The following is a 16399-nucleotide window of genomic DNA, read 5'->3' as shown; positions in this document are numbered from 1 at the left end:
GGTACAGAGGAGGCCAAAAGGTCAGAGGGCTGGAGCACTTCTCCTATGATGAAAGGCAGAGGGAGCTGGTTCAGACTGAAGAAGGCCCCAAGGGGACCTCATTGTGGTCTCTCAGAACTTAAAGGGGGCTTATTAAAAAGATGGAGTCTGACTTTTTTACATGGTATGATAGCAACAAGAGGGAATGGTTTTAAACTAAAACAGGAGATTTAGGTTAAATTTAGGAGGTTTAGGAGGAAATTCTTCACTCAGAGAGCGGTGAGGCATTGGCACAGGCTGCCCAGAGAAGCTGTGGATATCCCATCCCTGGAGGCACTCAAGGCTGGGTTGGATGGGCCCTGGACAGCCTGAACTGGTGGAAGGTGTTCCTGCCCATGGCAAGGGAGGTGGAGCAGGATGGTCTTTAAGGTTCCTTCCGCCCATAACCAGTACAGGACTCTATAGTTCTATGCCAACACAGAGAATAATTCTGGCTATCTGTCTCAGGTGGGAGTTTCTCCAAGTTTTTAAGTATTCAAGGTGCTGGCTTTGTTAACTTTCCATTTCAGCGTAAATGGCCTGAGAATATTTGCACTAAACCCACCCCATGGAAATTTTACAGTATACTTTAAAGGCATAATGGGATCACTGAGAAGTCGTTACTATTGGTATTTACTTTCCCATTATGTCAAGACTTTTCTCTGAAGCCCAGATAACACTACTGACAGCACAGTCAGATTTAGCACTAATATTTGATCCTGCTGTTGCTCTAAGGGCTTATAATTTTTTATGGGATTCACTTATCATCTTGGTTGTTTTCTTAGCTAGTCACTGTTGTGATGCTTCATTTGAAGGCAACAAAACCATCTGCATCATCAACATGACTCAGACATCCATATCCTGTATGAAAAAGATTTAAACTTTATGCCAGCAATAAAAATTGATCACTGGAAAATTTATAATTTGAGACCCCGTCACTGTCAGACTAAGTGCAATAATCAGGCTCATTATTTTCCAGTGCCAGCATCCTGCAGGTGCTCTTAAAGTTGGTACAGGCACAAAGCTACCATTACTCTCTTCTGAAACAAATGACCCCTACCTGCTGCTGTCTTCCTGCTCCTCTGTGTTGCTCATCCAGGAGTCACAGGTCATTAGGGTTGTGCAACTATGGAGATGGAAGCCCAACTCTACAAAGCTACTTTTCAGACGATCCACTTATGCTGATACAGCCATGTTGCTAATGGGCCTGTTTCTGACACAATCACTGTTGCGGATGCAAACAAATCTCCATGTGGTGATGTGCTTCCTGAGTCTGCTGGATGTTTGACGGAAAGGACAGCAGGTTAAACTTCCCTAAAATCCATGGCATAGGACCTCCCAAGATTTTCAGACCAACAAAATATTAACATTTTTTGCTTGACAGTGTTATCATATGTCAGGGTGAAATGTTTAATTTTAAATGCAATGTCGAGTAACACTGTAGGCCCCTCAAGACCTTGGAGACCTCAGATGGAAACCACCTGCCAGCCTTTTGTTAACTGCGCTGTGATTTTCCTAGGAACATACATTAATGATGAGAAAAGATCAAAATGTACTTAAAATTTAGTTTCTCAAGCCGTACTGTGAGACAGATCCAGGTATATTATGTTCCTACAGGCTAATCTTTCTTTGGCCAGGAAGAAAAGCGTGGCAAAGAAAGCCATCCTTCTGTCATTCATCTTCTAGCATAAAAAAACGACAACAGCATCAAGTCTGGGGAGATTACTCTTCCTTTCCCATGACCACTCCTGGTGAGCTAATACTGCAAAGGAGTTGTACAGAAATGAATCTGCAATTTTTACGGAGAACTGCACTGATGTTAATCAATCAATCCAGTGTTCAAAAACATATTGCTTGAGTGAGCACCTCATGAATTTGAATCCAGGTAATGAACAGATGCCCAGAGTTATGAGATGACATTTCAGAGGCTGACAACATCCACAACAAAACAGCGTACTAACTTGTTTCCAGGCCTGATGGTGATCAAGATACCAGACCCTGAATAATTCCCACTATTTTTCCTCATGTAATTTTAGCAGCTAAAAAACAGAGGAATGACTGCATTTTACCCCACAAAAACCAGAATGTCGGCTTCCAGATGGCGTGGTGCAGTCAATTCTAAATTCAGCTGTTCCCGAGACAACAGCCACTAAAATCATGTCACAACTGTAGTGAAAGAAATGACTATAATTGAAAAAGGTCTTTCAAGGTTCGTGTTCACCCAGTGTCAATTCTTTTCCAATTGTTGTCACTGCTTGTTCAATGCCTGGGAACAATGACCAGAAAGGGGCAATCCCAGTATCACAGAACAAAGATCTTCAACCTTCTCACTGCATCTTTTTGCCTTTCGCTTCTTTAAAATAAAAAGGCCACTAAGTCCGGAGGTGCTGGGAGCAGAACACCAGCAAAGTTGGAGCACTCTTACCATATGTGGAGTAGATATTCTAGCTTGAAGCTCTAAAGGGTCATAGCTGAGCTGCAAGAAAATGCAACTTTATCAAAACAAATCACAGTTGGGGATAAGGGGAAAAAATACATCATGCTCTCATCACAAGAAAAGCTACTTTGATCCACTTTCAAAACAATACATCGATCTCACTTGCAACTCTCAGCACACAATGAACATAACTAAATATATTGAACAAACCAGACCACACTCGTCTCTCTCTCTCTCTGTTCAGCCCTTGCAAGAAACACCTCATCAGTCCTGCTCTGTGGTGTCTGAAAGGATGTAGATTTTCTTTCATAATTTAGAGCCTTGGAGGGAGTCTGCAGCTGTAAGAACAAGGTCTCCTCCCAGCGTGGGAATGATACAGAATAGACTCTAAGCATGGAGACAATTTTGATCCAGTGAACAGAGGAGACAGAGGGAGCCTGAGGTATGCACACAGGCCTCTTTCTGCACGTGAGATAGGAAAAGAGGCACAAAGGCAGCCTTGCTCCTAGTTCAGGGCTGCAGGGGTCGTAAGGACATGGCTGCCTTCCCGTGCAGAATGGAGGGTGCCAAAGAGAGCCCTGGCTCATTCTCCTGGCAGACTTCCAAAGCCTCTGAGATTGGGTGCTCTTTATGGGAGTCTACCGCCCTGATGAAACAATTTTTGAACAAGGAGTCCCTGGCTGGTGGCTGAAAAGGTTCACTGGCGCCCAGTTTGCTTGTTGCTCTGCATCTTTTCCACTGCAGCAACATTATGGCATCCATCTCATTGGCATGACATGTCCACAGTGACTTCAAACCACGAGGGACATTCTCGTTGGGAAATCATTCTGAAAGAGAGGAGAGAGATGTCAATAGGAAAGCACCCACAGAACAGACAATCAGATGGATGTAGCTTTGGCAACAATGTAGTCAAGCTGACACCCTTTTTTTTTTCTCACACAGGCCACTTTGGTTTGTCTCCCTCTCCCCAAAAACTACATGTTTGTCAGCTCTTGCTAGCCCAGACTGGGGCAGGATTTTTTTCACCTACTGGCATCCCATGTAACTCTGTGTGCCTTTGGCATGCATGGCACACATGCTCATGGGCAAACACTCAGGAACATCTGTCACCTCGCAACTATGCCCCTGAGGTCTCTGCAGAGTTCCTTGCACTACTGAGGGTTCCTCACACTTAGACTCCAGGCTCTACTCTCTCACAAACTGGAGTCTCTAAACTGGTTAGCAACCCCTGGCTGTTGGCTCCCTACTTAGCCTATCTGGATCAGCAGCACAAGACAGGGCCTCACTGTTTTCTTGGGATCCTTCTTCCTCTTCTTGTCAGAGGCGTTGAGGTAGGCCTGCTCCCTGGCCCGATAAGAAGGGCCTCGGCTCAGCTCCCTCTCGCTGTAGGGAGGCAGGGTGTCCTCCTCTTCCTCCTGCTCGGGTGGTGGTGTCTGTTGCTGAGACGTATCAGATTTGTAGGTAGAAGGCGGTGACCAAGCGTAATACGTTCCCCCTCCTCTCTGGCTGGGCTGTGAGCTCAGCTTTGAGGGGGTTTCACAATGGTCACCGTTTTCATCATAGCTCCGGGACTTTCTCTCCAACACACTGCTGAGGTAGGAGTGATCGTACTTCTGGCTCCCTCCGGGTGTCCGGCTCACCAGCCTGGGCAGGTGCTTCTCCTCATGGGCCCGTCTCCGGGGCGGGCTGTACGACCAGCCCCGTTCCGAGTCCGTCAGTGGCTCTCGGTTCCCCCTGCTGCGCTTAGTGTAATACTCCTCCATGGAGCTATCCTGATGGGTCAGCCCTCCAGCACGGCCACTGCGTGACTCCGACCGCTCGAAACGCCGAGTCTCCTGGCTGTCTGCCCGCCGGGCCCGCTGGCTGTAGGACTCTGCAAAGGCTGCCAGCTCGTCCATAGAGACGGCTGGAACTCCCACAGAGAAACTCTTGCGGGACAACATCTCGGACTTGGATCTCTGCTGGCTGGAAGAGAGAGAAAATAGTGTTAGAGGGCAGGAATCAGCTACACTCATCTTTTGGCTGCCTTCACAAATAATGGAGGGAAACAGGCTCTGTTGGGGCATGAATCATCTGACCTGCTTTTATCACCTTCCGTAGCAAGAGATGTACCACATTCTAGAAGTGCCCACTTCTCTCTGTTAACTGTAAAGGCAGCCCACTGTGGATAGTTCAGATTCTACATGTCTACCCAAGATTAACCCCACGATGCAGTTCCCTTGTCCTTCACTAGACAGGACTGGACTTACTTCCTCTTGCCCCCAGCACTTGTAGGTGTATGTCCTGCTGGCAAAACCTAAGAACCTGGCTATAGAAGCTCACAGAAGGTTAATTCTGAAACAGGTTTAAAGTAAGTGAACTGGAACACTAGTCCAGGGTTGAAGGAAACAAATCCTTGCCACTACTTCTGGGAGACCAGGCTGCTGGCATATGAGGGAAAAGCATACACACAGCATCTCTCATCTAGGTGCCAGTTCTGTGATTCCTAATAAAGCACACCAACACCAAAAACTGTCCAAGGGATCAGGTACAAATCTGTGTAGAGCATTATGGAAGCTCTGTTTCTCCTATTTATCTCACTTTTGCACCCCACCTGGAATGGTATCAGTACCTAGCTTTGCCCAGCTTGGCAGGCTTCAGCAGACTTGTGGAAACCAGATTCATGCTGTCCTCATCTAATGACACTTCCATCTTTCTCTATAGCTACAGCCTCTCTCCATCTTGGTAGACTGGACCGGGGCAGGAGGAAATGGAGAAAAGCTCCCAGTACATCTAGCCTTTCTTCTTTCTTTATCACCTTTATACAGCAGCCTCCCAAACACAGCACTCCTCACCTGTGCCGGAAACTGTCCCTCTCATCTCTGTAATCAGAGATCGCCTGTGATCTTGATGTGCTGCCCCCACCAATGACTCCTGCCCAGTACTCAGCATCACCATCCAGGTCTTCTGCAGGAGGCAGAGGTTTCCTCCGTGCCTGGCGGTAGGGCTGCCTGAAGTTCAAATCATCCTCATGCAAAGAGCTGAGCTCAGAGACAGTGTTGTTATCTGCAGGGGAAGTTGTAGAAAATAAGTAAGATAGGCATCACCTCAGGGCGTATGTGAGGATGAGAAGACAGGAAGTCTGGAATAAACGTGGCTGCAGCTTTTTCAGAAAGAAGCTAAACTGCTCTTCATTAGAAAAAATTCAAAATGGAACCCAAGGATCTCCTCCAAAACTTCATGTGAAGCCTAAGGCTCCTGGGTCTCAGTTTGGACACAGGACTGCTGCCAAACCTACCTTCTGAGCTAGTACTCAGTAACTGGGGACATTCAAAGGGTACCTCAAATGGCATCAGATGCCTGCATTCAGACAGTTGAGCTCAGCCTTCGAATGGAAATCTCTCCTCAGCCCTGCTTCACCAACACGTGGGAGCTCTCCACCACCCCGAGGTGGCACATTGTCACAGCAGTTGTGCCACCCCCCCTTTCCTGGTGTGAGACAGGCTGGCTCTGGATTTGGCCTGATTTGCCCAGTTAAACAAAAACAGCCCCCTCAAAAAAAAAAAAAAAAAAAAAAAGTTTTTTTTAAAAAATATAAGAGACTGTCTGAATCACTGTCAGTCTCTGCCTCATCAAGCACATTGACATCTGGAGGCCTGACACACCAATCTGGAGAGGTCTTTTTATAGTAAATCTTGTGGGTGGAGAAGACAGTGTACTGAGCAACGACTGTTTTAGAAGTACATATAATTTGTTAGTTATGCCTAATCCATACAAAACCTTGATTTAATGTCATTCCCCAAAGCCCTTACCTTCATTGATTTGCAGGATCTCACATATCTGTTTTAAAAGAGCCTCTACCACTGCTAATGTGGGTTAGCACAGCACGTCGGGTGCTGCATATAGGAACTGAGCCCCTGCCCTGCTGTTTTGTTCTGTGCACAAAACAGACACAGGACAAACAGCGGTGCTACTAGTCCCTCTCATACCCCTTCCTACTACTGCACCTCTCTCTCCTAAAGCAAGGGAGATCCTCATTCGGCCTTGTACTCTGACACCCCTAAGAACTCCCTCTGCCTTTATCTATACAGCCTGCAAGAGGCCATAGGAAAACAGTGAGAAGTTCCATGCAGGAACTCCTGCATGGAAGAGTTCTTGTAGTCACTTTGCAGGGCAACAATCATTCCAAACTTTCTGCATTGCTCCAGCCATGCTGCAGTCACTGCAGTCCATAGAATATAATTTCAATAAAATCATCCCTTTCCTATTTTGCCATGCAGGGAGTTTAGAGGCAGCCACACTGTAAGACATGCAGAAATTCTGGGGGCTATATTTACAGTATTATCATATACCTACAGATTGTAAAAGGCTCAAGTACAGACCTGGCTTTTCAGACAACGATCACTCAAAAGTTCAGTGACTCGAGTGGCCAATTTTCCTAATAGTTTGAGTTTCCCACACCTTGTTTACTCTAATGAAGGATGATTAGATAAGAACCAGCTCTTCAAAATCAGAATATACCCACAGATTCCTAAAATCTAGACTTTATCCATCCCAAGCATTATATCCTAGAGGCTCTCAAAACAAAGACAGCTAACTTTAAGCTATGAATTTGCAGAGTACTTTTCAGGTCAGTGAAAAAAAAAAAATTCAAACCGTTCTCGTTCCTCACATTGCTCTCGCATTCTCCTCGCTGGGTCAAACTGAGCCAGTTCTTTCTCGACATAGTAGAGCACTTTCATGGAGTCCCTTTCCTTGTCAGTCTGGATCCTGTACCCTTTGCGCACTGCTACGGAGAAATTAAAAGGAATCAGTGGAAAATGCATTGAAGTTCAAGGAGACTTTCAGCCAATACTGCTTCGATAGCTGAGTTCATGTCTGCAGGCAGGTAGGCTGCAGCCTCCAAAACAATGAGTCAGTCCTTGCTTCAGGAGAAATCTGTCTGTAAGGTGGGACGTGAAGTTGTGAGCAGCTGCATCATTTATAAAGTTTGCAGCGACGGCAAAAATGGCTTGGAAATGCCCAGCCTATGGAACCACGTACATCAAATGGTGACAGTGACCCCACCTCCTACAGAGGATGACAAGGAGAAAAGTAGCACACGTTTCCCTTCAGTGATACAGGAAGGATTTGTCATGGCATGGGAGAAACAGTCCCAGAAGGTCAGACTGCTTCTATGCAGCAGGGGTCATGAGACTGCAGGGGAAGTAGGTGGCTGAGCATTTGGGAGCTGCACTAAGCAGGACCAGCCCATCTCCTCACTCAAGGACTTCTGCTCACAAAGGTAGAAGAACATGTGGCAGAAGCTCCACAGGATACAGATGGAAACAGAGTCCCATAAAGCACATCACACTGCTTTGAAATTTATACCAAACTCAATAAAGAGGCCAATCAGGTCACTGAGTAACTGAAACTGTTTCCTCTGGCATTCTTTATGCGCTCTATCTTACAGAAAAGGTGAGTCTCACATATGCATTAAGCTCTCAACTCCTGGGATTACTCCATTTGCAGGGGAAGTCTGGACAGCTTTTTTGGCTTTGCTATCTTCCTTCATGTAGAAGAGACACACCTGGAGCTACAGCAGCTCTAACTCCAGTAGGCTGGCTCCAAGCACACTTCATGGCTAACCTGGTGACCTCAAGGCAGGCCTACAGCTAGCAAGTAGAAATCTGCCTTTTGGAGCTGTGAAGAATATAACGTTTCTACAGCAGATTGTTTAAGGAAGGTCTCAACCCAGAGCTACTCCAAGATGAACACGAACACAGGTCTAAGTCCAAAAGAGTGAATGTTCAAAGCCTCACCAGAGCACTGTCATGAGGATGTGACTTACCACCACAAAATGAACCTGTCTGCCTTCCAGGGGGTTGGTATATTCCCTTGCATTAACACTGCAGTGTTGCACAAGCATTCCTCTTGAGGCATAATTTTAAAAAACAGCTGGATGGTGGTACTGAGCCACTGTTTCTTCTCTGTTTTATTCCATACCCCAATGGATCATGCCTTAACATATGGGTTTGATAGTATGCTGCATAGTATGTACTGTGTGGGCTGAGTAAGGACTTGCCAGCAGTATTTTTAGGCACCTTCTGTCCTCAATGGCTATGCATGTGTCTGTGCACTATTAAATAACCATGGCTCTGCCTCAGAAGTAGCTGTGCCACAGAAATAGGTGGAACAATTCCTGTAATAATCCTGAAAATTGCTGCGAAAGGAATGTGCTTTACTGAGGGTTTTGACTGTGTGCATGTAAAGCAAATAACTACATCCTGAAATACTACTTTGTGCATTACTTTGTACAAAAGGTATTAGGTGTTAAAACGTAGTATGTGTCTATCACAGTCCTGCTTTCAGCGTGTCTCCAGAACAAACCCATACAGCTCAGCCAACAGCAGCCTGGGTTTCAGTTTTATTATCACCATAAATGCACGTACAATGACTGTAAATGCACAACGACTTACAGAATGCAAGGAACTCTGCCTCTGCCTTTCAAAGCAGAAGGCCAGCACGTCTTTTTGAGTGAGGCTGCAGCTATGAAGAAGGGTTGGCACAGCATGAGCAACAGCACAGCAAGTTCTCCACTATTCCTCACTATTGTTGAGCTCTGATCTGGTACACTGCCAAGAAAGAGACCTCTTGCTATTCTTCCTACTAACGTGTCTCTCGGGAGGTCAGCTGAGCTACCACCTCATTTCTACACAGGCCAACAACAAACCATCAGCTGGAAATGACTCTGACCTACTAATAACCTTTGGGGACCTTGAGCAGCAGCTTCCAGACTCTGGCTCAGAGCCAGCGCTCATACTGAGACTGTGCCAAACATCTATTTGGGCAACATCTATAGCTCCTGAAAATGATGGGAGAATTAGCTAGACACCATGCTAGCTTCATGCTTGACTCGCTAGTGCAGCTGTGTATCAAAAGGAAAACTACCTTCTTGGTTAATTCTGTAAGCATCTAGAAATTAACCTTCAAATTAAATCTGCAAAGATGACCATGAGCAGCTCATTAAAGGTATTTTCTATTATAGATAAGGCATATTTTGTCTCTAAGTTTATTGAATACTTCCAGCAATTATTAAATCTCTTTATTATTCCCTCACGTGAGAACCAAATTCTCACATGCTTCCTCTTCATACCCTTCTTCTTCTACAAATTGTCAGAATCCTTTAATCCTTTAATAAAGTCTGCATATTTTTAAGCCCATCTCAATTATATGGAAATGAAGATGCAGGGATATTAAACCACTCCTTCTCTAAGTCACAAAGAATGGAATGTTCTTCCCTGTTACAGTTTATTTTCCTCTTCTGAACAGTTTATGAATTTCTAATGTTTAATCTGTGTAACTACGGGCAGGCTTTTTTTTATTCTTCTGTGGGTGGAACCAAGTCAGACAAAACTGTAAACTGTTTTCCTCTCCTGAAAGGACAGCACTGCTATTTTTTTTGGGCAAGTGTTGGGAATTAAGAAATTTCTCATCCTTCTACACTTCTCATAGGAGAGGTCTGGAGTTCAGCTCTTGGATCAAAGACTTCCCTATGTGCATGGATTAGAGAATCTGTGCAAGTCTCCAGGCAACCATTACATTTAAAATAGGCAGAGCATACATCCTAACTTATGTGTTGCCAACCATCTTCTAAATATGAGAACTGAAATTTCACTTTTATTTCCTGTTCAGACCTAAGTTTAAGACAGAGTTTCTAAGCTTCACTGGAGCTTTGTTGCGCGGTATTTATGTAACTAACTGTAGGCTACTCTTTAAAATATCCCCACACCTTAGTTTGCTCACCAGATCACCTCACAGGGGTCACCTCCAAGCACAGAAGCCAGCTAAGGAAAAGGCTGCCCTTTGCAGACAGGCAAGACAGGATTACAGAATCCTCCATTCTCCATCCCAGAGCATTTCTGATCCCATCGACAAATTTTAAATGAACCAGACAGAAGGACTGAAGTCTCACAGATATAAAGCTTTTAGAAGTTTTAGGTCAGACTTATCCTGGCTATGTGGAAGACACAGAAATCGTAATTAGTGTTTCCTCTGGGCAAAGACCTTTGCCATCCATTCAACCATTAACTGTTTTGTTTAGCTTGCTGTGTGGCCAACCAGCAAACACATAGTTTGGAAGTGCCACGTAATTGTTTTCTCTTCTACAGCATCTAATTAGGGGATATGCTGGCACATGATGGAGGAGCCTAAGAGGCAAGGAAGAGAATGTAGGTTGATACCAATCTTCCTTATTGGCACAGTTCTAGGAACACATTTTACATGCAATCCCCTGAACAACAGGAGCACGATCCGGGCTAAGGCTTTGTCCAAACTATTACAGTAAATATTAATTAAGAAAAGTAAAGCTTAAGAAATTCTGTTGTCTCTTCACAACAGCTAAAACTCAGTGTAATAATATTAGTATTACCACTATGGAAACATGTAGTATTACCTGTCAAATTCTGAGTTAAGGGCTTAAGACTCACCATTTTGGATTATATAATAAATGCACCCTTCTGTGTTATAAACATGGATGCCAAGAGCCACTCCATCTTATTTCCAAACACATCCACTGTTTTACACTTTGCATTTGTGCTCTGCTGGTAAAGAGATGAGTACTGGGTCTGTGACGTGACTCTTACAAAATCCCTCAGGTTCCCACAGCCAATGCCACACTCTACATGAAGTGACATTTAGCACAAGAGGGAAAAAAAAAAAAAAAAAAAAAAAAAAAAAAGCACTGAGCTGTTTTTCTTCACTTTCCAACAAAGATTTTTCAATTGGATACATTCTGCTTTGGGTCAGTGACTGATTTATTTCCTATTTCAAAATGTTTCATTCCAGGGCTCTGTTTTTATTTCAGGGGAAAAAACTATCAGACTGTTGAAGGAAAATACTTCTAGTAATTCTGGAAAGGTTAATGCATTGACTGGGGCAGGGAAAGGCTGCAGATTGTTCCAAAAGCTTAATTACTTGAGAATGCTACTTGACTGTGTCTTTTTTTTGGAACTCTCTTATCAACACACTGTCATGAGTAAACTTAACAATTGATTATCAGTGCAGTGCTTTGAAATCAGATGTGGCTGAGTCAATGGCAAACACACTGTGTCAGTATGGAGACTGCCTTGGTAAGAGTCACTTCCTCTCCAGAAAGTTTCAGATCAGACAGCTACTCTGATCCTGAAATGCTTGATGTGGCTAAATACTTCATCCTTCCTGAAGGCAGCTTCCTTTCACAGCAGGAGAAGTGACCCTGAACCAAGACAGAGCCACCGTACCAATACTCCGTGTCTGATATCGATCCATAACTCCCTTCTAGTTAGAAGCATTCTGTCACTCACAGTTCATAAATGAAAAGGCTGAATAAGCCAAATGACCTAGTGACTTCCGTAACACAGGGGAAGGGATCCAGCCTCTAATGTTCTTGGGTAGAAATGATGAAGAGGCACATTCCTGTGCCCAAATTGTTACATGGACAGCACCACATGTTACAGCAGAAACTGCTGCAGGAGGGCAAGCAGTGACCCATGGAGAGCAGCAAGAGTGGTTTACCAAGAAAGAGTAGCTTCTAAGGCATTGGCTCTAAGAAGAAAATGGCCACTGTTTCTGCTCCCCTGAAACCATTCACCCTTTTTTATCCTGCAAGTGAAGTTTTACAGCTGTATCAAACGAGGATCAGAGCGTGGACCTCCCATTCTCCACTGACCTAATTCATTACTCAAGCTGATATTCCGCTGACAGCACTAGGAAGGTTGGACTACATGGCCCTAAGGGATGCGGCTGTCATTGTCAATGTCAGGATCAAGATGCAGTTTCTCCAGGATTACCCTGTTCATAGCACTCTATAGATGATGTTCATCCTTCCCTTTCTCAGCCCTGCTCCCAGTAAGTGGACCGAATGCTGTGAATTACCATTTTGGTTTCCTCCACCAGTGTCACTTGGAGCCAAGGGAGGTGGGTGTGACTTATCCATTAGCACAGCAGGAGACGGGACACCAGCTACAGGAACACTGGGGATGTAGTATGGACCTGGGATGGAGGAGACCGCAGGAGGGTACCCTGCTTTTGCTGCCTTGCCTGCAACATACACTGAAAAACAAAAAGAACACACCAGTCAGCACTGCACCAGCTTTCTCCAGACCCACGTGTCACATGACAGAAACCTGCAAACCATTGATGCTGGTGACATCCCAGCACGAGATAACTGGACAAATGAAATGACAAGGACCAATCTGATATTCTCTAAGCCTCCACGGGAACTGGGGGAATTAAAAAATGCACATGTCAAGCGAACACTGTAAGATGTCTGGCAACAGAAAGACAACCAGCATGTCTGAGACAGCGTTTCTGCTGCCACCATTTAGTGGCAATTCAGCTTCTGAAACAACTGATGACTCAAGCTGCAGGAATGAGGCTCACGAAACTTGACAGATCTGCCTGACTCCGATGGGAGAAGCTTGCTGGGTCACAAGGATTCTGCACTGTTGCAGAAGGCAGCTGCTTTTCAATGTTGGGAAAATACTTCTCTGGATGGTTTTAGTCTGCCCCCACAACACTCATTGACATGATGGCAACTTTGGAAGAGGAGCATGACACTGTGAAGAAGGCACAGCTGCCAAGGCAGGGAGGACTTGGAAAATTACATTTGTAATTAACTTTGAGCGCTCAACCATTGAGTAATAGGTCAGATGCTTCACTCCCCAGGAACTAGTTCTTCAGTTAAGCAAAGTGCTCAGGGCAAATGAAGCAACATTTGCAGATTCTCCTCCTGTTCTGCTCCTGCCAGGGAGCAGAAGTAAGAAAGATCTGCATCAGCTTGGATGGGGTCACTCACACGCCCGGGGACAGCAGCAGGACTCGGGGCAGCAAGGACAGCGGACGTAACAGCAGCAGCTATGCGGGCAGCACTGACACCAGCAGATCCCCACCAGGAGGAAGAACAGGAACGCTCCCAGGATCACCAGGCCCACAAAGACCCACTCTGGAAAAAACAGGGAGAAAAAGAAACTTACAGGATTGCACATCACTGGAGAAAGGAATGGCAGCAACACTGTCCCTGCAGAGATAGGCAGGTGGGACTGTTAGCAAAAGTGGGTTCCCTCCTGGCCTAGAACTGCATTGAGCAGAAATGGCACATGGTGTTGAGAACCAGAGCTGCAGGAACGTAGTCCCTTCCCATGTGAGAAGGAGCAGCACGGAGGCAAAAGCTCTGTCTCCCCAATACGGAAACCCTTTGTCCCAGAGCAGACCTGTATGAATGCTGCAGGACGTGCTCCATTAGCATTTGTGTCTCATCTAAGACTCATTCTTCCTGCCTACGTTCATGCCCTGCTTGTGTGCTTGTTCCCTAACTATATTCTAATTTTAATGGGCACAAACTATGGCGAAAAGCAGGCTATAAATAACCCAGCAAATGAGCCAGGCCTGCCCCTTCGCAACTAGGCCCACGCACACAATTATTCTTTTGAATGTGCTGAACGAACATCCTATTCAGGCGCTGCAGCCAGTCAGGAAACCTAACAGCCACTTCTTTTTCATTTTCGCTTACGCCTCAGATGAAGACTGTAAAAGAGACGAGGTAGAAGAGCTGGTCACAAAAATCACGATGGGGTTTTTATCGTCTCCGTTTACATGATGTGGGAAGGGGAGCAAGGAAAGGTTTCTCAAAGTCTGCTGTGGGAAACTTGCAGCAGCAGGAGCTGTGGTGCAGACAGGTGCCTAGCCTGCAATGGGGCAGCTCCCAGCTTCGTGTCTAACCATCGTGCACTGCACAGGGGATGGTGTGCACAAAGCTGCACATGCCCCCACACGGCAGCCCCCTGGATCAGCAGTAAACACAGCCACACCGAGGAATTCCAAGACTTTGAATTTACCCCTTTGCAGCAGAGGGATGTAACCACCTAACCAGAACTCAAGACTGCTGGTAAATGAAGACCAGCTGGGAAGGCCTCCACAAGTTCCTACAAGGTTGTCCAGCCACCTTGGAAAGCTGCTAGGAAGGCAAAGAAAGAAGTGGTAGGGTTGTTCAGCGGTGGAAACAGCAACAGACCACTCTTTCTGAACAGAAGTCAAGTGTTCACTGCAGGGCTTCCCAGTACACTGTTCTTTAAGCTGCAGAAGGCTGCTGCAAGGATTGCAGTGTGAGTACAGAATCACACTGGATAAATGCAGTACCTCTCACCTGGGTCACTGAGCTGAAGAGGCCAGAAAAGGTGTTCAGCTTGGAACAACCAAAACACAAGATTTGTCTAGTTCTTAGTTCTTAAAACACGAAGACGAGAAATCTCATTTTTGATTCATCCAGAGCATTCTGCTTGAACAGAAGTAAAATTGTTGCCTTTGTTGGCATTTTCCTTTATCCTTTTACAAACCACTGCCTTTATTAAATGCAATTTTTAATTTCAAACTTCCTTTAAAATTCCTTTCAAATTTCCTTTAAAAAAATGTCAGCGAAAGATCTGGCATTTACAAATCAAAACACTTCATTTCAGAAGTGTAAAGTGAAATGTTTTATGTTTTTTGAATACTTTATTTCGCTCGTGGCTGAAACAGCTGAATTTCTCTTAAATTTGCATTAATTTTGGTCCTTGTGGAATTATTTTTTTTTGTTAGTCTATATCAAGAAGAAAAAGAAGAGCTAACAGATAAGGAAATGGCTGGAGGGAAGCATTCATCAATTGAAAGGTAACAGCTGATAGGAACTTACTAGTACAATTCCTCAGGATGGTTCTAGGAACCATTTTATTGTTTTCCTGAATGACCTTGACAGAAAATAAGAACGTGTTAATGCAGCTTGAGAGCAAGAGGTAGCAAAGCATAGTCACCAAAGAATGGGATGTCTTAAAGAAAGGGCAAATTGTCCTTGGGCCTACAGTAAGAAACACGAAACACGACAATACGCTGAATTTCAAGGTACGCAACAATAATTGTAGAGTTGCACGTTCAAGGATCAAGGACAGTTTCTGCAGTGATGGGGACCACGTTACTTGAAAACAAACAAAAAAGAAAGGTCAATTCCACCACAGGACAACTGTAACTGCTAATGTTATACATCTACAAAAAAAAGTAAAAATAATCCAGTGCTCCATAGTGGAGGTATTTCCAGGAGCATTCAGGAATGCTTTTACACGAGGACTTCATGCGACTCCACCTGAAATTACTGATGTTATACAGCTCTGGTCATCTTTGTACAAGAAAAGGCTGACTGAGGCAGCAGCTGATGCAAAGCAAAGATTCAAGAGCAATGAAGGGATTTGACAACCTGCCTTGCAGTGAGAGCAGAAGTTTGCTGCATTAGTCCATCAAAAAGAAGGCTGAGAGCAGTCATAGCTGTTGCCTGGAAATATGCTAGGAGAATGAATGCTAGGGGGAAAAAAAGGCATTATAGTTAAAGGTCCTAAATAAACAAGCGTAAACAGGCTATGAGCAATGCAGATGGAAGCTAGAAGCAGTGTATCAAAGAAAGATATCCAATGGGAGAAAGAAAGGACAAAATCAGACTAAGCTTATGAGAAGTATAAAATTAAAAGGTGCTTGGGAAGCAAGAAAGATAGAGAGCCAGACTATTTATTCCAGTCTGGTGTTTCCTAATCTGTGCCACTCCAAGCAGGACAACAGCTCAGAGGCTTCTTTTGTCACATTCCTGTTGAAAAAAAAAGCACTGCATGATGGAAGTGACCAGCCACAGCTACACAATGAAGTGCAGGTGTCAGGTCTCCAGACCTATCAGTGAACTCTTCACTAACAAAAGATAAAAAGATAAAGGGACAAAAGCCTGGTAGAGGAAAAAAATAGCAAGTTCACTGTAGCATACCTGTGGTCCTTCTGAAAATGTTCTTGGAGTATAAAAAGATATCAGATTAGTATGCGCTTTATGCACTGCAATATATTCACTCAGCACCATTAGAAGATACCTAAAATCCACATCCCGGTCATGGGGACCTATGAGTCAGGATTTGATCTCACAGAAAGTTAGACCATTTG

The 16399-nt window shown here is 44.7% G+C and overlaps 1 protein-coding gene across 4 annotated transcripts in view; it reads right to left on the bottom strand.

Moving 5' to 3' along the window:
• Positions 1-343: 343 nt before the first annotated feature.
• The window catches only part of ILDR2 (immunoglobulin like domain containing receptor 2), a 35152-nt gene continuing 19096 nt past the window's right edge, over positions 344-16399 (bottom strand). For 2 of the 4 annotated variants that reach the window (XM_042810097.1, XM_042810098.1), the window contains 6 exons: positions 13251-13397; positions 12329-12505; positions 7107-7223; positions 5290-5500; positions 3742-4420; positions 344-3282 (listed from right to left, as the gene is read on the bottom strand). In XM_042810097.1, the coding sequence (XP_042666031.1) occupies positions 3247-3282; positions 3742-4420; positions 5290-5500; positions 7107-7223; positions 12329-12505; positions 13251-13397 (1367 nt within the window). In that variant the 3' untranslated portion in view covers positions 344-3246. The remainder of the gene's footprint in view (positions 3283-3741; positions 4421-5289; positions 5501-7106; positions 7224-12328; positions 12506-13250; positions 13398-16399) is intronic. The other 2 variants (XM_042810100.1, XM_042810101.1) reach the window with 2 other exon arrangements.

This window comes from Centrocercus urophasianus, unplaced genomic scaffold (genome assembly GCF_019232065.1).
Source record: "Centrocercus urophasianus isolate 14NV4802_14NV808 unplaced genomic scaffold, USGS_Curo_1.0 seq_12, whole genome shotgun sequence".
NCBI lineage: Eukaryota > Metazoa > Chordata > Aves > Galliformes > Phasianidae > Centrocercus > Centrocercus urophasianus.
The sequence above is the reverse complement of the archived record's forward strand: the minus strand, read 5'-3'. Positions and strand labels throughout refer to the sequence as shown.